This window comes from Mobula hypostoma, chromosome 22 (assembly GCF_963921235.1).
Source record: "Mobula hypostoma chromosome 22, sMobHyp1.1, whole genome shotgun sequence".
Taxonomy (NCBI): Eukaryota; Metazoa; Chordata; class Chondrichthyes; order Myliobatiformes; family Myliobatidae; genus Mobula; species Mobula hypostoma.
In genome coordinates, this window is record NC_086118.1 from 48,526,452 (window position 1) to 48,548,867 (window position 22,416).

A 22,416-nucleotide genomic window follows, 5' to 3' on the forward strand; every position below is an offset into this window, starting at 1 on the left:
CATGAAGACTCGGATTCGGACTTGGACACGCAAACATTGGGCCTTCGACTCCTCCACAGATAGTTGTTTAAGAATACAAACACAGGAGGTTCTGCAAATGCTTGAATAGGGATGCAGACGAATAAATTAATTAATTCTGATCGCGATACAAGGACGAAGATTGGAGCAGCATTTCCTAACTATGGCCCTCTTCCAGTCATCATGGCATATCCAGTGTTAACAAAGGCCCACACACAACAATCGCTGGAGGAGTTCTGCAGGTCAGGCAGCATCTATGGAGAGGGATAGACAATTGACATTTTAGGTTGAGACCCTTCATCAGGACTGGAAAGAAGCGGGGGCGGGAAGAAGCCAGAATAAGAAGGTGGTGGAACAAAAGGAGTACAGGCTGGCAGGTGGCAGGTGAAGCAGGTGAGGGGGGATGAAGTGAGAGGCTGGGAGGTGACAGGTGGAACAGGTGTGGCAAACCATATATATATGTTGTAACTGGGTTACCTGTCTGGACACGCCCCTCTGCTGACTGGTCCTGTGGCTCCTCCCACAGACCCCTGAATAAAGGCGATTGTGCCATTGCTCCTCCCTCAGTCCAGGGGCAGATACTCAGCATGATGGAGGTCACATTTTACTGCTAATAAAAGCCTTTCAGTATTTATTCTACTTCCAGTCTTTTGGAGTTATTCATGGTGTATAAACAGGTAAGGGCCTGAAGAGGGAATCTGTGGAGAGGAGAGTTGGACCATGGGAAAAATGAAAGAAGGTGGGGCACCAGAGGGAGGTGATAAGCAGATGAGAAGAGAAAGGGGTAAACAAGGTGCCAGGATGGGGATAGTCATTTAACATTGGTAAAATAGAACCTTCAATTGAATTCCGAAGAATGTAAATCTTCACTAATGAAAAGTCAACAGCATGGACTCTTACTTCTCTGCAGATGCTTCCTGACCTGTTTGGTATTGTACTTTGCTTCTACATGGTCAAGATCTAGGGTTACGTACAAGAAGAGAAACTTTACCCATGGTAAACTGAGACATTAGCACCGCTACATTCCCCCCAGGGTTGGTGGGAAAGTCAGAGAGGATTTCGTGGACCGGTGAGGGACAGCAGGTCCTGGGGAAGAACCTGAGGAATGGGGTTGACTGAGAGCCAGCACAGACTCGTTCATCCATGAGGAATTACGATAAGAAAACATTTCAGACACCAGACTACGTTTTGTGGACAAGGAGCACTAACTTATGGACCAATTCAGTGCACATTTTACGCATTTAATGCAGGCAGCGATGAAGGAAACAAATGAGGTGGTCACAGAGAAAACCATGTTCTCATGACCTAATGTTCATGTATTTAGAACGAAAGCCACCCTGGTGGTGACACTGTCTTAAGTAAATGAAGCAACACGTATGAAATGCTGGAGGAGCTCAACAGGTCAGGCAGCATCGATGGAGATGAATAAACAGTTAATGTTCCAGGCCGAGACCCTTCTTCAGGATTGAGAAGGAAGGGGAAGATGCCAGAATAAAAAGTTAGGGGGGAGGGAAAAGAGGCTAGCTGGAAGGTGATGGGTGAAGACAGGTGGGTGAGAAAGGTCAAGGGCTGGAGAAGAAGGAATCTGATAGGAGATGAGAGTGGACCATGGGAAAAAGGGAAGGAAGAGGGGACCTATGGTTTGTACAAATGAATTTTGCACAAGAAACCAAAAAGTCACTCAAGGAAAAGTACAATTAGTTCTTGAGAACTTCTAATTTTTAATCAACCTTATTCACATTGGAGAGTAGACCTTGGATACATAGAATTAGATCAACGTTATTGCTCAGGAGCAGGCTGATCAACCTAACTCATCCATGCCCCCACCTCATACTATCAGAGTAACCTTGCACTCTTCTTCTCAAAATTTGCTGTTAATCTGCTTGTTGTGGCTCGATTAATTCAGGGTTCATTTTATTGTTACTGGAAATTATGAAACAATAATTATTCTCAAACCACCTGCCTCATGAAGTTTAACTATGTGAGTACAGTTTTTATATTGGTGAATTTAGACTGGTCACCAATCAATTTCGTCCTTTTAAACAGCAACTGAATAAATTGCATTCCATTAAGGTTCCAACTGGAATTATTGAAATTGTCTTTTTTTTTTAATTTATGCTGCAAGGGATTGATTGCAAATGATTAGCTGTAAAACAGATGAGTATTTCCTTCTGGACATCCTGTTCCCCTCAGTTAGCTGGTGGGGGTGGGGTCGTTGCCTTGCTGATGCTTGTGCGTAGGAGGGGGAGCTGGGGGTGGATTTGGGGTTCTAATGTTTAACTGTCATTCATTCTTTGGGCACTCCTCTGCTTTCGGGGATGTTTGCAAAAATAAAATAATTCAGGATGTATATTTTATACATTTCTCTGACATTAAATGTATCTATTGAACCTATTGAAATAAAGATTACTATTTCATGTCCTATTCCACTCTCATTGCTGCTATCTCTCCAAGAAGCATTGCAAGAGAATACTCTTAAAATATAACAATTTCTACTCTGGTTAACTTGTATCCCTGGCAAAAAGTAATTCCCTTGATGGGTTACAACAATGGGTACGGGTGTTACTCTAAAGCCATGCTTGTTGATTTGGTTATCATCATACACTTAATGGCCACTTTATGAGTTACACCTGTACACCTGCTCATTAATGCAAAATCTAATCAGCCAATCATATGGCAACAACTCAACGCATACAAGCATGCAGGCATGGTCAAGAGGTTCAGTTGTTGTGCAGATCGAACATCAGAATGGGGAAGAAATGAGATCTAAGTGACTTTGACTGTGGAATGACTGTTGGTGCCAGATGGGGTGGTTTGAGTATCTCAGAAACTGCTGATCTCCTGGGATTTTCACGCACAACATCCTATAGAGTTTACTGAAAATGGTGCGAGAAACAAAAGACATCCAGTGAGAGACAGTTCAAGTTCAAAGTTCAAAGTAAATTTATTATGAACTAGTTGGCAAAAATGCCTTGTTAATGAGAGAGGTCAGCAGAGAGTAGCCAGACTGGATCAAGCTGTCAGGAAGCTGACAGTAACTCAAGTGCTGCACATTAGAGGAGTAGTGTGCAGAAGAGCATCTCTGAATGCACAACACGTCAAACCTTGAGGTGGATGTGTTACAGCAGCGGAAGGCCACACTGAGTCGCACTCCCATTTGTAAGCTCAAGATGGGCCAGCTTTTTAAGTTCTTCACGGTTTACAGTTGCCTCTCCCTCAGTGCTTGCAGAAGGACAGGATTACCTCCTTCACCGTTACGCGGAACTGCTTGCTCACAAAGCAGTACAGAAAGAAGTTGATTGCGGTGCTTAACATGGCCAGCATGTTGGCCAGGTCGAGCATCAGGTGGACCTTCCAGTTCCTGTTAGCTGAAGAAACGTACAGGTGGTAGATAACAACCACGGTCCGAGGTGCCCAGAGAATGGCGAAAACGGTAGTAACTGTGAGAAGAATCGCGGTAGTCTTCCCTGAACGGTTGGCCGGAGCTTTCTTCTTCAGCTTGTAGACGATCAGTGAGTTGACGATGAGAAATAGTGAGCACGGAATGAAGTAGATAATGAAGCAATGGATCCATATCAGAACTTGGTCCAAAACGGTGGGTGGGTTACTGACTCGCCACATATCAGACCACCAGTAAAACGGGATGCCCGTGATTAAAGCCATTGCAAAGACCATTGCTATTATTCTGTGGGTACGTTCTGGGTATGACACCATGCGGTATCTCAGGGGGTGACAAAGGGCATAATACCGATCGATCGTCATCACCACTGTAATCCAGATGGAAGCGTGATTGGCCGCAAATTCCAGGACGCTGATTGTGTGCTCCAGTGGGTCAGGGATCTTGCGCTGGAGAATAGCCGTCTTTAGGATGAAGCCGATAAAGATGATGAAGAACTGAGTGAGGATGTCGGAAGCAGAGAGAGAGAGAAGGTAGCGGTAGGAGGATTTCTGTGTCTTGATGGCCAGATGGGAGAGGACAATTACGTTCAGAATATTCACTGAAAGAAAAAAATGTGGCATGTTACTGGCAAGTCATAAATACAGGAGATTCTGTTGTCCTCTATGTCGTTAGGAACAAATACATGACTCATTTCAACAGGATAAAAATTTCTTTCCCTTTAAGCCAATATATTGAACAATTTTGTGTGGAATGGGTAAAGAATAGTGCACTTTCATTCCTACCAGAATTTATGTTAGGGTGCTACAAAAAAATTTAAACTCAGACATTTTTATAAACGCAGGAGATTCTGCAGATACCAGAAATCCAGAGCAACACACACAACTCAGCAGATCAGGCAGCAGAGGAGAATAAACAGTTGACGTTTCCGGGCTGAGAACTTTCATCAGTCCGGCATTTTGAGCATGTTAGTAGCTCTTCATTTGAATACCGTAGGTGTAGGCTTCTCAGTAATATTAACTGTCATGTTAACTGGTAACTACTAATTATAAAATGGCTCCTCTGAAGTGTAATAATGAAATGGCTTCTTTGCAATGTTAACTATGAGGTATTGTTCTCTGTAGCTGAAATGTTTGGGTTATAGTTATAGATAACGGAGGAACTAACCAATGCAAGCTATGTTATCCTATCTGTATGTATGGGAACCTGGGTAAGTGCGCGGGTTTTTTCGGGAGGAGAACCGAAGAGGAAGGACGTGCTGGACACGCTCTGGTCGACCACCGTGGTTGGTCCCAGGTGGTGGGTCGAGGGGGTCGGAGGGGATCGAATGGTGGAACGAAGACCCCATGAATTGAGCTCCAACGGTTGTGCACGAAGTGGTTGAACTTTGATAAGTTTGGCGCCTTTTACTTTCCTTTTATATTGTATCTCTGTTAATTACATAGTTCCGATAAGATCTATAAAGTGTAATCTGTAAATCGTACATTGTGTGCTGTCTGATATTTGATGTGCGAGTTTGTACCAGGTGGCATTACACAGCAACTACGCAACCGTGAGACACGGTTTGGCGGGCAGACGGGGTTTTCCCTAGATAAACACGTGCCGACAGCCCTGAGCGTTACATAGGTAAAACTGCACTTTATTTATTAGTGATACAGCCTGAGGTAGGCCCTTCTGTCCCTTTGAGCCATGCTGCCCCAGCAACCCCCAGCAAACTCAATTAACCCTAACCCAATCACAGAACTATTTCAATGACTTATTAACCTCCCCGGGTGCTCTGATTTCCCGCCACAGTGAGTCTGTGGAAAGAAACTAGAGCACTCGGGGTAAACCCCTGCATTCCACAGGGAGGACATACAGACTCCTTACAGAACGGGGCCAGACTGAACTCTGAATTCCGGAAAGCCCCGAGCTGTCATAACGTCACACTGCACTACCATGGCACACTGTAACTGTAACGCGATACTCTGCACGCTGTTTGATTTTTTTAAATTTACTACCTTCATGTAACCTCACAGATTTCCATTTTCCTCTGAAGCATAAGAACACAGGTACCCGGAAGAGGGGGAGACCATTCTGGCCTTCGAGCCTGTTTGGCCATTCACCAAGATCACAGCTAACCATTCATGGGACCCTGATCATAGAACACTATAGCGCATAATCAGGCCATTTGGCCCATCTAGTCTGTGCTGAACTATTATCTGCCTAGTCTCGTCAACCTATACCCAATCCATAGCTCCCCCCCATACCCTCCTCATGCATGTACCTATCCAAATTTCTCTTAAATGTTGAAGTGAAACCGCATCCTCTGCTTGCACTGGTGGCTCGTTTCACACTCTCACCACCATCTGAGTGAATAAGATGGTCCCCAAGTTCCCATTAAACATTTCATCTTTACTCTTAACCCATGACCTCTAGTCTAGTCTCACCCAACCTCAATGGAAAAAAGCCTGCTTGCATTTACCCTGTCTACACCCCTCATAGAACCATGTTTTAATATAATTTAACAGATAATATATGGCATATTAGGTGGCGCATGGCCAAGTGGTTAGGTTGTTGGGCTCACGATCTGAAGGTTGTGGGTTCGAGTCTCGGCCAAGGCAGCGTGTTGTGTCTTTGAGCAAGGCATTTAACCACACACTGCTCCAGTCCACCCTGCTGAAAATGGGTACCGGCAAATGCTGGGGCTTAACCTCGCGATAGACTGGCATCCTATCTGGGGGGAGGGTGGGGGGAGTCTCGTACTCTCAGTCGCTTTACGCCACAGAAACTGGCAGAAGCATCGGCCTGATGGGCCACAAGGCTTGGGACAGACTTTAACTAACTTATATAGCATATTATTATAGCAGTTATTAATGCCACTTCAAACACCTTGGTAACCAGTTCACCTTTTCCCACCCTGATCATACGAGGAACGTTTGATGGCTCTGGGCCTCTACTCACTGGAATTCAGAAGAATGAAGGGTGACCTCATTGCATCCTATCGAATGGTGAAAGTCTTGATGGAGTGGATATGGAGAGGATGTTTCATATGGTTGGAGAGTCTAAGACCCGAGGACACAGCCTCAGAATGGGGAGGGGAGGGGGCGCCCTTTTAGAACGGAGATGAGGAGGAATTTCTTTAGCCAGAGGGTGGTGAATCTGTGGAATTCGTTGCCACAGGCCACTGTGGAAGCCAAGTCATTGGGTATATTTAAGGCAGAGGCTGATAGATTCTTGCTCATCAGGGCATGAAGGGATACAGGGAGAAGGCAGAAGAATGGTGCTGAGTGGGAAATGGATCAGCCATGATGAAATAGTGGAGCAGACTTGATGGGCCAAATGGCCTAATTCTAACCCTATATCTTATACCTTATTCACTCTTCTCCTCCCTCCCCCCATTGGGCAGAAGATACAAAAGCCCAGGAGTATGAACCACCAGGCTAAAAGACAACTTCTATCCCACTGTTATCAGATTCTAGAACAGACCATTCATGTACTAAAGAATAAACTCTTTGTTTTCCTGATCTACCTCTTTGTGGCCCGTACATTTTAGTTGTCTACCTGCTCTGTAATTCTCTGCACATTGCACTATAGTTTGCAAAGTTTTCCTCTTTTACTACCTCAATGTAACTATGTTCAGAGTGATCTGTCCAGATGATATGCAAGCAAAAGCTTTTTGCAGTTTCCCCAGTGCATGTGACAGTATTAAACCAATTATCAAGGGCCCCTCTCACTCAGTCAGTCTCACTTCTCCACTCTCCTACTGAGCAGCAGTTTGAGAGCAAGTACCACCAGACCGGAGGACAGTTTCTATCTCACTGTTTTCAGACTCTTGAATAGACTTCTCATAAGATGAATGATTGAACTCTGGATCTCCCAATCTACCTTGTAGTGGCCTTTGTACTTTATTTGCCTAGCTGCACTGTACCCTCTCTACAACTGCAATATAAAATTCTGCATTCAGTTTTCCTTTTACTACCGTAATGTAATTATGCATGGCACGATCTTCATAATTGTTCAATGTTGTTGCTCTTTTGTTGTATGTCGCACCAACACACCACAGCAATTTCTTAATACATGTACAGTTGTGGTAAAGCATGTATATAGGTTGTAACTGGGTTACCTGCCTGGACACGCCCCTCTGCTGACTGCTCCTGTGGCTCCTCCCACAGACCCCTGAACAAAGGCAATTGTGTCACTGCTCCTCCCTCAGTCCGGGGCAGATACTCAGCATGGTCGAGGTCACATTTTACTGCTAATAAAAGCCTTTCAGTATTTACTCTACTTCCAGTCTTTTGGAGTAATTGATAGTGCATCAACAGTACTGTGCAAAAATCTAGCTAGGATGCTTCAGACTTTTGCATTTGTCAACGTGGAGCAGAGAGCAAATTTGTAAATCCAGTGGGAGCAAAGGATGTTGGGAATAGCCAGGAAGGTGTGGGATAAGTGGCAGAGATGAAGTGCCAGGGTAGGGACGGGCATGGGTACAGATACACCCAGCCCTGAGACATTAAGCAAGGTCATTTGATTGCAAACAATTGGTTTATTGATCATTACAGAATGTCTCTCTGCTGTTTCCCACTCCCTCCTCTCTTCCCTCTCCCTTCTTCTTTTCCCAACCATCGTTCCCCTCTCCGTTCCCTTTTCCCAACCATGATTCCCCTCTCCCTGCCCCGTTCCCACTCTTAGTCCACAATAGAGGCCCATATCAGAATCAGGATCATCCCTCACATACATCATGAAATTTGTTTTTTTTTTGGCAGCAGTAGAGTGCAATACATAAAATTACTACAGTACTGTGCAAAGGTCTTAGGCACCCGAGCTATGTGGTGAATAACGTTGATCCTTTATCAGTGTGGATGCATGCAGAACAAAAGGCACTGGTGAGGCCTCACCTTGAGTATTGTGAACAGTTTTGGGCTCCTCATCTTAAAAAAGATGTGCTGGCATTGGAGAGGGTCCAGAGGAGGTTCACAAGGTTGATTCCAGGAATGAAGGGGTTATTATATGAGGAACATTTGATGGCTCTGGGCCTGTGCTCACTGGAATTCAGAAGGATGAGGGATGATCTCATTGAAACTTTTTGAATGTTGAAAGGCCTAGACAGAGTAGATGTGGAAAGGATGATTTCCATGGTGGGGAGTCTAGGACGAGAGGGCACAGCCTCAGGATAGAGGGGCACCCTTTTAAAACAGAGATGCGGAGAAATTTATTTAGCCAAAGGGTGGTGAAATTGTGGAATTTGTTGCCAGAGGCAGCTGTGAAGGCCAGGTTGTTCGGTGTATTTAAGGCAGAGGTTGATATGTTCTTGATTGGACATGGCATCAAAGGTTACAGGGAGAAGGCCGGGAACTGGGGTTGAGGAGGAGATAGAAAAAAATGATCAGCCATGGTTGAATGGTGGAGCAGATTCGAAGGGCAAGATGGTCTAATTCTGCTCCTATGTCTTATGGTCTAGAAGCTTTTCACTGTATCTGGTATAGGCAATAAAGCCAGCAAGAAGGATAGGTGATACAACAGTAGGCATTTCTTAAATTGAAGATGATAACAGGACACCCCATATTCACAGGTAAACAGGGCCATAAGGAGAGCTTTTGGCAGATTGGCCTTCGTAAATCAAAGATTTGAGTACAGGAGATGGAATGTTACGTTACAGTTGTAGAAGATGTTGGTGAAGCGTAATTTGGAGCACTGTTTACAGTTTAGGTCATCTACCTACAGGAAAGATATTAATATTGAAAGGGTGAAGAGAAATTTTTTAAGGTGTTGCCAGGACTTGAGGAACTGAGTTTTTTTGGGACAGGTTGAATAGATTAGGACTGTATTTCCTGAAGCGTAGGGGAAAGAGGAGAGATTTGATAGAGGTATTCAAAATTCAAAATTATGAGGGTATAGATAGGGTTAAAGCAAACAGGCTTTTTCCACTGAGGTTGAGTGGGTGGGACTAGAACAAGAGGTCCTGGGTTAAGGGTGAAAGGTGAAATGTTTAAGGGAAACACGATGGGAACTTCTTCACTCAGAGGGTGTTGAGAGTGTGGAATGTGCTGCCAGCGCAGGTGGTGGTTGTGGGTTGAATTTCAGCACTTAAGATGGGGATATACGTTTGTAGATGGGAGGGGTATGGAGGGCTATTCTCAGGGTGCAGGTCGATGGGACTTGGCCAATTAATAGTTCGGCATGGACTAGATGGGCCAAAGGGCCTGTTTCTGTGCTGTGGTGGGTCTATGACTCTTTTCACTACTTGCAAATGGTGAGATTCCACTTTACACAGTTTCCTATTCAAAACTTTCCCTGACTTAATCCATCCAGACTTCTTTGCGTGTGTGCTTAATGAGAACGAACCTCTCTCGCTGCCAGCCGTTGATTGTTTCTCTCATTTAAAACCTTGCTTGCAGTCTCCCACTCTTTCATCATTCACAGAACTCGCAGTCCAACCTTATTGTTTCTAATAAGCATTTCTCTTCGCTTGCTCACATCTCCCGCCCTTTCCAGCGTGCACCCTCCATGATTTACAATTTGCTCTGACATCGTGTTGAGTCGTCTACTGTGTCTGTGCTGCTGAGGTGTGCAGTTATTTCAGTCAATGCCTCTCAGCAGGCCTCTGATATATGTCTCCGCGGTCCCATTAACGATGTCTAGTGGGAGATTAATACCACCCCTTTAAGCAGGGACGGTTGAGTGAATTGCAATCTTCAGAATAATTGTCTTTGTAATTAATGTGCTAAATACAAGGATTCTCATAATCGCTAATAAATCCAAAGCACCATAGGGGATGATTGTATCAGGGTTAAAATACTTAATTTTGACAGTCTCTTGAGTAAAACGCTTATGTTATCCGAATTTCATTTGGCACATTGGTTTTGCTATTCACTTGAAATATTTAACAATTTATTGCCTCAAAGAACAAAAGAAAAGGAACTTTAGTCCGATAAATCCACTCTTTGCACCATCCACATAAACTAAATCCTGACATAGGTTTTCTTCCATTCAGCTCATCTTCTGAGGAAATCTTTTTTTATGGAAGAACGTTGATCTTCAAAGATTATTCAGTAAGTCACTAGGGTATGAATCTGATCATTATTCAGTGTTTATTCCCGTGATTTTTCATTCCGTGATGCTGAGGTACATCCTAGGACACGTCATCAGTAGTGTAACCTGGGATCATCGGGTGTTTTGGGCCTTTCAGCATCAGACACTCTCATCCAGATTGACCCAGCCAGGGTTGATCAGGCCCCAGCTTGCGTCCCAGAAGCATTTGTCCACGGTCACACCCCTTGATCATGATGGTCCTCACGGCTCTTTTCTTTGCAGCCCCCATAATGCCAAGGAGCGAGTTACTTCTGCAGAGAGAACAGCCAACAAAACTGCCTCACCTCACTTCTATAGGCTCACAACTTGCCCTCCACCCCTATCTCTGGCAATGCTCTACCAGCTCTTTCTATCTGGCTTTTTTACCCTCAAACACCTCCTCAATCCCAAGGCACCACTGGTATGTTCTGTAACTTCAAAACATTAAACTAAACCAAAGAAAACACAGGAGTCCGAGTGGTTTTTACAATCCATTGGTTTCCCGTTCATCATTACTGACAGCAGCTTCTTAATTCTTGATTGATTTAAATTCCCAGTTTCTCTAATGGGAATCCATTATGTTCACTGTCATGGGTACCAGTCCAGCATCAGAAACTCTGCGTCATTGCATCATTAAAGAAATTACTTAAAATCCTCAAATTGATACAAACCACAGAACCTAATTAGTTAACTTCAGAGCCAAGCTCTTCAACATAGCTGTGTTTTGCAAGTATGCAACCATGTACAGAGTGAAAACAGGAAGTGGCGAGGTATTTGTCAGGTCCTGGAACATGATATGATCTTTGGATTTATTCTGCGTGTTCTGCACTACAGGGCACCCTTCTGCTCATTTACTGTGTCAAAGGCTCCTTGCTCTAGGCTTCAATCTAACTCAATGGGCACTGAAATCAGCGCTAGCTGTTCTGACACATTGTTTATTGATTAAAAACAGCTCACAGCATCAACACATCCCAAAGCCCCAACTTGGAAGCAACATTTTCAATAATGTTTTCCAATATTTATTGTTGTCCCTGGACAGCAGTGTGAAGAAATTGTCCTCTTGGTCTGTATTAAAATTTCACATCCCCATGACCTATATCACAATGTTGATATCCAGCAAGTAATGCATTTGTCTTTTGCTGTGTCTGTGGTCCTCAGTTCACTACAGCTGGATTGAGGAATATTAAATTTACTTTTGGAACATATTTCTGATGTTTGGTACTTGTGTGAGCCATGAAGGATGCAGTTTAAACAGCTATGAACAAACAAACACCTGATCCTTAAGAGTAAAGATACAGGAAATGTTTGCCTTGTTTTGACCTATGTAATAAGACCATAAGACTTAGGAACAGGATGAGACCATTCGGCCCATTGAATCTGCTCTGCCATTTGGTCATGCCATGAACTGTGATCTAAGTGACTGACTGTGGAATGATTGTTGGTGCCAGATGGGGTGGTTTGAGTATTTCAGAAACTGCTGATCTTCTGGGATGTTTATGCACAACAGTGAATGGTGAGAAAAACAAAATATATCCAGTGAGCTGTGGGTGAAAGTGTCTTGTTAATGAGAGAATGGCCAGACTGGTTCAAGCTGACAGGAAGGTGACAATAACTCAGATAACCACGGGTTGCAACAGCGGTGTGCAGAAGAGCATCCCTGAATGCACAACACTTCAAACCTCAAAGTAGATGGGCTACAGCAGCAGAAGATCATGATCGGTTCCCTACTAAATTAAGTGTACCTAATAAAATGGGGACTAAGTGTATTGCTAGTTTATTACAATGATATTAAGAAGTCGAGATCACAATAAGCTTATCCTCACTCCATTACAATGATTTTCACATTCATTGTGTTTCTTCAGTGTCTCACTAAGTCCCCAGGTGTCTCAATCTCACCACGTTCTCCAGATGTTTCATTACCTCAGTGCCCCAGACGTTACCCTCTCACAACACTCCCCCAGCTGTTCCACTCTCCCTGTGCTCATCAGATCTTTCTCACTCGCAGTGTTCCTGACGTTTTACTCTCACTGCATTAGGGTGAGCACGATAACCTGGTGGTTAGCACACTTCCTTTACGGCACCAGCAATCTTTCCCGCCGCCGCCTGTAAGAAGTCTCTACATTCTCCCCATGACCGCATAGGTTTCCTCTGGGTGTGCCAGTTTCCTCCCACAATACAACAGGGTGTGCAGAAGAACATTTCTGAATGCACAACACTTCAAACTTTGCAGCAGATGGGCTATATTCGCAGAAGACCATGAAAGTACACTCAATGGCCTTTTACAAGGAGGTACCTAATAAAGTGGCCACTGAGTGTAATTATAAGATCTTCCACAGCTCAACAAGGTTTAGCACATGAGGAACCAACCTGGAGGAACTTGGTGGAGTGTTGATAATCATTCAGTTGGCTTTGCCCAGGGCTTGCATTGGTTTCAGTGATCCTGGGTTAAGCAGTGTGAATAATGAGCATGGTTCTTGTTTGTGATCACTCTCCTGGCACCCTCGTTCAGAAACATCCACACTCATCCACGTGAATTGACAGGATCAATACATGATGCTCTGCAACCCACTTACTGTGAAATGGCCTCACATCAGGAGCGTTTTAGGCCTCGAGATCCAGGAACTGTTATTCACCCCTGAGTCAACAAGGACTCCTACCCAGACAGGTGACTGTCTGGATCTCGCTGTTCGAACCCTGCACCAGCATGTGGTTAATATGTCAGGAAGAAGTCAACAGGGTTAGACTGAGGACTCTTTCTCCTGTTCCCCCCCCCCCACCCCACACTTTAGAAGAAAGAAGAACTTTCAAAGAATGAGGAGGTATCTCATTGAAACCTATTGAATATTGAAAGGGTTTAAGTCAGGGGTTCTTAACCTGGAGTCCACAGAAACCTTGCTTAATAATATTGGTCCATGGCATAAAAGAGATTTGGAGCTGTTAGGACCTACTCTGGAACTAGGCTATGGAGCAAGATGTTAACTTCAGCAACCAATCTTCAGACCTGAACATGGATTGTAGATTAAATTTAAAATGCAGCCCTGCAAAATAGTTTCCTGGTGCTGTGAACAGCAGTTAATTGAAAACCAGACTATGCTGTTTAACATTCATTCTGGGTGTCCAGAGTTTGGGTGCAAAGAAGCAAGTGTGAAAATTATATGCAATTCAATGGAAGTATTGTAGATACGTTATAACTATAGAGTTGTCCCTTTAGGACAGAGATGAGGAGGAATTTCTTCAGCCAGAGGTGTGGAATTCATTGCCTCAGGCATCTGTGGAGGCCAAGTCATTGAGTATATTTAAAGCGGAGGTTGATATGTTCTTAATTAGTAAAGGCATCAAATGTTATGGGGAGAAGGCAGGAGAATGGGGTTGTTGCTTCCTTATCAAGTCTTGTAGACCAATGGGCAGCACTTTTGCTGCTTCTGTAGCATTTTACTGTTTTTTTTACGAGGCAGAGTTGCTAGCTTGACACTCAACCAAGTGTGCAAGGAAATGGCCGGAATCGAACTGTACATTTGCCTCAAAGTCCAGTACTGATGCCACTACACCACCGTCTGTCTGAGAATGAGGTTGAGAGGGATAATAAACCTGCCATGTCAGAATCAGGGAGCAGACGCAATGGGCCAAATGTCCTAATTCTGCTTCTATGTCTTATGGTCAAGATCTCAAGATCCATGAGCTGTTATTTCCCCCTATTCACCAGCATTTGGTTAATGTGTCAGGAGATGGTCAGTGACCTGGAGCTAGACGGAAGGCTCCTTCTCCTGCCTCCGCCCCCATTCCTTTCTATGCAGGATGTGAATAACTAAATTCATTCAAGAGAAGTGTTGGAACTCAGGAGTCAGCATTACTGTTACTAGGGACATATCATTTGCCACATGATTGAAGTCACAGCGTTATCGAGTCTGGAATCAGATCATTTTATTCCTCTGTGGTATACCCACGTTCTACCATACAGGAACTACCTTGCCTCACTTCTTTGCCTTGACCATAGATACTCAATGGCCACTTTATTAGGTACACCTGCACACCCACTCATTCATGCAGATATCTAATCAGCCAATCGTATGGCAGCAACTCAATGCATAAAATTCTGCAGACATGGTCAAAAGGTTCAGTTGCTGTTCAAAGAGAACATCAGAATGAGGAAGAAATGTGATCCAAGTGACTTTGACCCTAGAATGATTGCTGGTGCCAGATGGGGTGGTTTGAGTATCTGAGAAACTGTTGATCTCCTGGGATTTTAGTCATAGTCATAGTCATAGTCATACTTTATAGATCCCAGAGAAAATTGGTTTTCGTTACAGTTGCACCATAAATAATAAATAGTAATAGAACCATAAATAATTAAATAGTAATATTAAATTATGAAATAAGTCCAGGACCAGCCTATTGGCTCAGGGTGTCTGACCCTCCAAGGGAGGAGTTGTAAAGTTTGATTGCAACAGGCAGGAATGACTTCCTATGACGTTCTGTGTTGCATCTCGGAGGAATGAGTCTCTGGCTGAATGAACTCCTGTACCCACCCAGTACATTATGTAGTGGACGGGAGACATTGACCAAGATGGCATGCAACTTAGACAGCATCCTCTTTTCAGACACCACCGTAAGAGAGTCCAATTCCATCCCCACAACATCACTGGCCTTATGAATGAGTTTGTTGATTCTGTTGGTGTCTGCTACCCTCAGCCTGCTGCCCCAGCACACAACAGCAAACATGATCTCACTGGCCACCACAAACTCGTAGAACATCCTCAGCATCGTCCGGCAGATGTTAAAGGACCTCAGTCTACTCAGGAAATAGAGATGGCTCTGACCCTTCTTGTAGACAGCCTCAGTGTTCCTTGACCAGTCCAGTTTATTGTCAATTCGTATCCTCAGGTATTTGTAATCCTCCACCATGTCCACACTGACGCCCTGGATGGAAACAGGGGTCACTGGTGCCTTAGTTCTCCTCAGGTCTACCACCAGCTCCTTAGTATTTTTCACATTAAGCTGCAGATAATTCTGCTCACACCATGTGACAAAGTTTCCTACCATAGCCCTGTACTCAGCCTCATCTCTCTTGCTGATGCATCCAACTATGGTAGAGTCATCCGAAAACTTCCGAAGATGACAAGACTCTGTGCAGTAGTTGAAGTCCGAGGTGTAAATGGTGAAGAGAAAGGGAGACAAGACAGTCCCCTGTGGAGCCCCAGTGCTGCTGATCACTCTGTCAGACACACAGTGTTGCAAGCACACGTACTGTGGTCTGCCAGTCAGGTAATCAAGAATCCATGACACCAGGGAAGCATCCACCTGCATCGCTGTCAGCTTCTCCCCCAGCAGAGCAGGGGGGATGGTGTTGAACGCACTGGAGAAGTCAAAAAACATGACCCTCACAGTGCTCGTTGGCTTGTCCAGGTGGGCGTAGACGATGGCATCCTCAACTCCTAGTCGGGGCTGGTAGGCGAACTGGAGGGGATCTAAGTGTGGCCTGACCATAGGCCGGAGCAGCTCCAGAACAAGTCTCTCCAGGGTCTTCATGATGTGGGAGGTCAATGCCACTGGTCTGTAGTCATTGAGGCCATTGGGGTGCGGTGTCTTCGGCACAGGGACAAGGCAGGACGTCTTCCACAGCACAGGAACCCTCCGGAGCCTCATATACTAGTCTCTAGAGTTTACAGAGAATGGCGCGAGAAACAAAGAAACATTCTGTGGCAAAAATACTTTGTTAATGAGAGAGGCCAGACTGGTTCTACCTGACAGGAAGGTGACAGTAACTCAAATAACCATGCATTACAACAGTGGTGTGCAGAAGAGCATCTCTGAATGCACAACACGTCAAACCTTGAAGCGGATGGGCTACAGCAGTAGAAGACCATGTATATACACTCAGTGGCCACTTTATTAATTACAGGAGGTACCAAATAACGTGGCCACTGAATTAGTGTGTTAACTATCCTCTTTTACATAGTCCATCATTTTAATAGTATATGCAGCTCACCTTCCCTCACTGCAACCAAGAAGTCCACAATCTAATCATGTCTATGTGAAACAATGGTTTCCTTAATTTCCCCTTGAATGGTCTTTATGATTAATTTATGCCCTTTCTCTTTTTGACAAACACAAGCTATCAAATGGATATTGGATGTAGTGTCGAGACACAAGGGACTACAGATGCAGAATCTGACACAATAACCAAACTGCTGGAGCTAAACACACAAAATGCTGAAGGAACTCAGCAGCCCAATGTCGATGAAGGGTCTCCACCTGAAACATCTCCCCTTTATTCCTCTCCATCCATGCAGACTGATCTGCTAAGTCCTTCAGCACTTTATGTGTGTTGTTCTGGCTTTCCAGCACCTGTAGAACCTCTTGCACTTTTAATCAGCTGGAGGTAAAATCACCAGGCTAGCAGCCAGAGTTTTGGATCATTGCTCCAGAATTGCGAGTTTGAATCTCACAATGGGAAATTTGAAATTGGCTTACTAAATTAATCAGATTTTAAAAATTCACTGTATAAGCAATAGGAACCATAACTATACAATGACGGGATTGCTGTAAAATCCCATCTGGTTCAAGGAGACCAGGTGTGTCTTGAGGGACACCAACATGGTTCACAAAGACAAGAAAATCTGCAGATGCTGGAAATCCAAAGCAACACACACAAAATGCTGGAGGAGCTGAACAGGTCAGGCAGCATCTACAGAAAAGAGTAAATAGTCGACATTTCAAGCAGGACACCAACGTGGTTGACTCTTTAAATCAGAGGCAATTGGGGACAGACGATAAATGCTGGCGTAGCCTGCAATGTCCACATCCTGTGTTCAAACTATTTAAAAAAATACTGCAACTCTTTTTGTCTGTTTTTAATAGCTTGAAAATATGCAACTTCATTTAATGCAGGGGTTCCCAGCCTTTTTTTAATGTATGGATCCAACCTGCCTCAGAGTACTGAAATGTTACGTTTATCCAGTTATGTTATATGGCTCAGAATGTTGGACAATATCTAGTAACATGAGGAAACGAATTGTAGCAGCAGAGGTGTAGTTTTTGAGGAGGATGCAAAGAATATCATGGACGAAATGAATATCTAACAAGGATGCCATGAACAGAGAAATAATGTATGAGATCATAAAAAGGCAACATAACTTCATTGGACATGTGATTAGGAAAGAGGAGTTAGAATGCACGGTAATTATGGGAAAGATTGAAGGGAAGAAAGCAAGAGGAAGGCAAAGACAAATGATGACGGAGACAGCAGCCAGAGAACTGGAAATGAATACCAATGAATTGATCCACTTGACCCGAAACAGGAGTGTGTGGGCCATGGCAGTCAAAGCTCAAACTGGGCACAGCACCTGTTGATGATGATGATGATGATCGATCTTTACAATTAATTGAAGGTTCTGTGGACCTCAGATTGGGAACCCCTGATTTAATGTAACATGCAGATAGAACTACCTCAAACTGAGAGATAATGGATAACTTGGTAATGCCATGAAATCAAAATCAGACATACATCTAAAAAAAAGGCCTGTATTTATACAGCATCTTCCACATCTTATCCTACTAGGGAACTGTAGAATAGTCTTATAACAACAAGAGAGAAGCGGTTCCTGAGTCTGCTGGTACATACTTTCAGGCTTTTGTATTGTCTGTCCAATGGGAGGGGGCAGACGAGAGAATGTCTGGGGTGGTTAAGGTCTTTGATTATGTTGGCTGCCTTACAGAAGCAGCAAAGTGTAGACAGAGTCCACGGAGGGGAGGCTGGTTTCCGTGATGTGCAGAGCTGTGTCCACAACTCTCTGGGGTTCTTGTGGTCACAGAGAGAGAAAGCAGCTGCCAGATCAAGTCATGATGCACCAGAGAGAATCTTTTCAACATGCATCCATAAACATTGGTGAAGGTTCGAGGTATATGCCAAATTTATTTAGCCTCCTGAGGAAGTAGAGGTGTTGGCGAGTTTTCCTGGCCTTGACGTCATTGCAGGTGGACCAGGACAGGCTGTTGGTTATGTTCACCCTGAGGAACCTGAAGCTCTCAAGCCTTCTGACCTCAGCACCATTGATGTAAACAGGAGCATGTGCACTCTGCCCCCTTCCTGAAGTCAACGACCAGCTCTTTTGTTTTTCTGACATTCAGGGAAAGGTTGATGACACCAGGTCACTAGGCTCTCGATCTCCTTCCTGTACTCCAGCTCATCATTACTTGAGATACAGCCCACTGTGGTAATGTCATCTTCAATCATATAGATAAGTGGTTCCCAACCTGGGGTCCATGGATGCCTTGGTTAATGGTACGGGTCCACGGTATAAAAAAAGGTTGGGAATGCCTGGTATAGATGTAGACAGAGCAGGCAGGGCACATGGTCATGAGTCTTCAGGGAGTACAGAGGGGGGTGGTGGGGGGATTCAGGATGCAGCCTTGTGGGATACTGACGTTGAGGATAGTCGTGACAGAGGTGTTGCTGTCTATCCTTACCGACTGCAGCCTGTTGGTCAGTCAGTCAAGGGTCCAGTTGCAAAGGGAGGTGTTGTGTCCCAGGTCGAGGAATTTAGGGATGAGTTTGCTTGGCTGAAATCTTGACCTCACACTTTACCTCATGATGCTCTTGCACCAGATTGTCTATCTGCATTGCACTGTCTCTGTCATTGTAAAACTTTATTCTGTACTGTTTTATTGCTTTACCTTGCCGTATTTCAATACACCATTGGAGTGGATTATTTTACACCACGTTCATATAGATCAATTGCTTTGACTGTACCACTTTTATTATTATTTATGTATTGTATAGTACTGCTGCTGCAAAGACAACAAATTTCTTAACAGATACTGGTGATATTAAATCTGATTCTCATTCTGAGTACATGAGACAATAGTAAACCAATTTACTAAATTACATACATCTTAGTGTATACATCATTCATGTAAATCATTTATTTATATAAGCAGGGCTATTTTCATTCTTGAAAAGGAATAGTAATTCATTATCTTCATAGTAATCATCAATTTAACCTATCTACAGGTTTTGTCTCCACTATTGACACAAGTTATTTTGATATTACATCTACTCCTTGACCTGAGAGAGCTGTCATCTCTTAACTCCATTTAGTAGAACCTTGTAGTTTCTGCCAGAGTGCCCACCGGGTCAACTTCTCCAACTCACGTCAAATCATGTAACTCTTCGGTATTGCATATCTCCTGCAGGATTTAAATGATCGACTGAACACTTCAGATTTTTCTCAAATTATCTTTTAGTTCTAATACCTTAAAATCATTCTGACATTCTTTTGGGGGTATGGTATTGATGTGGATAGAGAATTGGTTGGCAGACAGGAAGCAAGGAGTGGGAATAGACGGGACCTTTTCAGAATGGCAGGCAATGACTAGTGGGGTACCGCAAGGCTCACTGCTGGGACCCCAGTTGTTTACAATATATATTAATAACTTAGATGAGGGAATTAAATGCAGCATCTCCAAGTTTGCGGATGACACAAAGCTGGGCGGCAGTGTTAGTTGTGAGGAGGATGCTAAGAGGATGCAGGGTGACTTGGATAGATTAGGTCAGTGGGCAAATTCATGGCAGATGCAATTTAATGTGGATAAATGTGAGGTTATCCACTTTGGTGGCAAGAACAGGAAAACAGATTATTATCTGAATGGTGGCCGATTAGGAGAAGGGGAGGTGCAATGAGACCTGGGTGTCATTATACACCAGTCATTGAAAGTGGGCATGCAGGTACAGCAGGCGGTGAAAAAGGCGAACGGTATGCTGGCCTTCATAGCAAGAGGATTCGAGTACAGGAGCAGGGATGTACTACTGCAGTTGTACAAGGCCTTGGTGAGACCACACCTGGAGTATTGTGTGCAGTTTTGGTCCCCTAATCTGAGGAAAGACATTCTTGCCATAGAGGGAGTACAAAGAAGGTTCACCAGATTGATTCCTGGGATAGCAGGACTTTCATATGATGAAAGACTAGATCGGCTAGGCTTATACTGTCTGGAATTTAGAAGATTGAGGGGGGATCTTACTGAAACATATAAAATTCTAAAGGGATTGGACAGGCTAGATGTAGGAAGATTGTTCCTGATGTTGGGGAAGTCCAGAACAAGGGGTCACAGTCTGAGGATAAAGGGGAAGCCTTTTAGGACCGAGATGAGGAAAAACTTCTTCACACAGAGAGTGGTGAATCTGTGGAATTCTCTGCCACAGGAAACAGTTGAGGCCAGTTCATTGGCTATATTTAAGAGGGAGTTAGATAAGGCCCTTGTGGCTAAAGGAATCAGGGGGTATGGAGAGAAGGCAGATACAGGTTTCTGAGTTGGATGATCAGTCATGATCGTACTGAATGGCAATGCAAGCTCGAGGGGCTGAATGGTCTACTCCTGCACCTATTTTCTGTTTCTATGTTTCTAAATGTAGGGCTCATCAGATGATATTATTGCACAAATTCTGTTGTGTTGTTTAAACTATCTCCCCTAATGGCTGGAGTCAGAATTTCTTTCCCAGTCCTTGCCTCCTCTTTATGAATTTATGCTTGAGTGCATAGATGTACCTACACTCAGTGGCCACTGGTACCTCCTGTACCTGATAAAGTGGCCTCTGAGGGTTTTTTTGGTAGTCTTCTGCAGTTGTAGTTCATCCACTTCAAAGTTCAATGTGTTGTGCTTTCAGAGATGCTCTTCTGCAGGCCACTGTTGCAACATGTAGTTAATTGAGTTACTGTCACCTTCCCGTCAGCTTGAACCAGTCTGGTCATTCTCCTCTGACCTCTCTCATTAACAAGCCGTTTTCACCCACAGAACTGCCGCTCACTGGATTTTTTTTTGTTATTCACACCATTCACTGTCAATCCCAGAGACTGTTCTACCTGAAAATCCCCAGAGATCAGCAGTATCTGAGGTGCTCAGATCACCCCGTCTGGCACCAACAATGATTCCACGGTCAAAATCACTTAGATCACTTTTCTTCGCCATTGTGATGTTTGGTCTGAACACCAACTGAACCTCTTGACCATGTCTCAATGCTTCCATGCATTGAGATGCCGCGACGTGATTGACTGATTAGATACTTGCATTAATGAGCAGATGTAACTAATAATGGGGAAACTGAGTGTATGTTCTTGTTTGTCTGGATCGATTAATCCTGTTCGTCTTAATCTTGATTTACCTACCAGCAGTTCAAGGTCTTCATCCGTCACAGGCCATTAGATAAAACTTTAGGCCATTGTCTTTCTACTCACACTGCTGCTTCTCTGTAACCTACCTTCTCACTACACCTGGTTTACCAACTGTGCCCACCTTTCCATGGATCGGACTGCGCCCTCATCTTCATTCATCGGATTCAGTTCATCCTTTTAAAGCAATTTTTTTTCTCATATGTTCATTTTGGATTGAAGATATTTTTGTTTCTTTTCCATTGTTGCAACTGGAAACCTGTTTTCTATGATTTTTAATATCAGTTATGAACACCTATTGTTACATTAAGACCATCACCACACTGGAAGAATTGTGCCATGTGCTGAATTACTCTCTGTGATGCAGCTATATTTGTAGAAAGTTCCTGAGACAGCCTGTGAGGAACCGTTGCATAAGCACAAACACTCTGTTTAAGCTCTGCATGTCTTCTGTAAAAGAGCCTACGTTCTGCAAAAGGTTAAGAACTCACTGACCTTGCCTAGAGTGTCAATGTAAAGATTGTGTTTTCACATCGTGGATCTAAATTTTCATTTGATAATGCTGACTACACATCATTGATTGTTTTTTTTGAACTTCTATATTTGATCGTCTAATCATATTTGGATAAGAGTGTGGCTCAATATTGCATTCCCCATGCAATAATAGTTAGTTTTAGAAACATAAGATAAAGCCTTGCTAGGAATGAATCATGGTGCATATGTTAGAAGTAAAATATCTGTCAAACAGGAAATGATTAAATTTAGTTTAATCCAATGGTAATTCCTAAT

At 43.7% G+C, this 22,416-nt stretch overlaps 1 protein-coding gene across 1 annotated transcript in view; it reads right to left on the reverse strand.

The window, feature by feature from the left end:
• Nucleotides 1–3,234: 3,234 nt before the first annotated feature.
• gpr142 (G protein-coupled receptor 142) overlaps nt 3,235–22,416 on the reverse strand; it is a 35,990-nt gene continuing 16,808 nt past the window's right edge. The window contains exon 3 of the mRNA XM_063030713.1: nt 3,235–4,016. Within this exon, the coding sequence (XP_062886783.1) occupies nt 3,235–4,016 (782 nt within the window). The remainder of the gene's footprint in view (nt 4,017–22,416) is intronic.